Here is a 1,586-nt window from a genome sequence, read left to right as displayed (position 1 = left end):
CAAATAATGAAACAACTGACAGAAATAATGGAGAGATCCCTGGAAAACATCTCCCCATAATCTTTTGATTCTCTGGTTGTGTGTGCTCTTTCAAATAATTAGACCAACTTTACCTGTTAAAAACAGACCAATCCAGGGTAAAGTACTTTCGTTCAGGCAAAAAATGAAATAAGGTAATATATGCATGTTACAAGAGTCCAATAAAATTTGACGTTTAAGAAAATTCTGTAAAATTTAGTTTAACATAAATTAACAAAGCTTTTCAAATTGTATGTTGATAGTTATTTACTGTCACACACTGTGCTTTGTTTACTATACAGTATATACAGTATGAAAAAAATTAACATAATTTCTATTCCCTTCATGTCTACGCCTCTCAGTGAACAGTACTATAGTATTTCAGGGGTTCCGCGAATAATAATAGCCAGAAAATATTAATTTGCACACTATCAGTATAAATTCTGATGATTACTCTATGGTCTCTATACCCTATTATTTAAACATTCATGGAAGATTTTCTGTGACCATTATTTTCGTTAAAAAACGTTACATAAAAGTGAAATTGTTTTAAGAAAAATAATTCATTTTTAAAAAGGAGATAATGTTGTCGTTATTTTTTTATTAATTCTATAAATTACTGTTTGCTGGGGAGGGACAGACTATAAAAAATTTTTCAATAGATTTGCAAGAATAATTAGTTAAGAACAGCAATTATTGTACTTGTTCCAACTTAAGCAAATTAGTTTGAGGATATGATGATGGACAGTGTACAGTAATTTCCAAAGATTTGGATGAATAATATAACATCTGTGTCAGACTATTTGTAGAAATGTTCTTTTGATTTAAATTTGTTGTATTACAAAATAATGTTTACCTCTTTTTTGTAACATGTAATGCCAAACCTCGACATTTTCCCTGCCAGCATCGGATCGGACACGCAAAGGGATCCCATAACACTCTACAGCTTTCTGGAATGATTCCATAACAGTTATGGCTTTATTGTTGGTAGAACATTTCATGTAGACTGGAAGACGACTTAATCCATCAACTCCTCCGTGAATAATAAATCCCCACCTAGAATTAATGTTGTAAAAAACCATGAAATTTATTAGGGTTCACTTTGTTATTAAACAAAACAATTTTATAATTTTTGACCTATGGCTAGATATTAATTTAAATGGTGATGAAAGAAAGTTACTTTCCATGCATGATAATTGAAGTTTTCTCTGGTTTCCTGAATGGGTTTAAATAGTGAATTGTTAGAATGATAAAAATATATAAACATTTTGTCAAACAAACCTTATCAGTTTATGATTGCCATCAATGTGCCAGAGATGGTTTGGTCCCCCTACAGTGTAGACTCGCCTGTGTAGACGTCTTCTTAGTCTGTGATCTGCTCCGTTTTCATCAACTCTTCTCATTGAATTCCTTAAATCTTTTCCAGGAACAGTTATTCCTCTATGTTTTAAATACCCTTTCATCATGACTTCTCCAGTATTGGGGTGATTCAATAAAATATCCTGAACAATTTCATCTAAATTACCATCGTCAATGTCGCTGTACATACGAGCAGAAATTCCCATGTC

At 31.7% G+C, this 1,586-nt stretch overlaps 1 protein-coding gene across 1 annotated transcript; it reads right to left on the bottom strand.

The window, feature by feature from the left end:
• LOC117112015 lies at positions 1–1,567 on the bottom strand (the record flags this gene model as incomplete). Its single annotated transcript, XM_033255057.1, is given in 3 exon segments — positions 1–113; positions 875–1,074; positions 1,300–1,567. Coding segments are annotated over 3 exon segments (489 nt in total). The 5' UTR covers positions 1,566–1,567.
• Between the last annotated feature and the right edge of the window lie 19 nt (positions 1,568–1,586).

The sequence above is a fragment of the Anneissia japonica genome, unplaced genomic scaffold (assembly GCF_011630105.1).
Source record: "Anneissia japonica isolate Jap-2015-1 unplaced genomic scaffold, ASM1163010v1 scaffold52518_len1586_cov170, whole genome shotgun sequence".
NCBI lineage: Eukaryota > Metazoa > Echinodermata > Crinoidea > Comatulida > Comatulidae > Anneissia > Anneissia japonica.
Note: the sequence above shows the minus strand (reverse complement) of the source record. Positions and strands in the feature narration are given on the sequence as shown.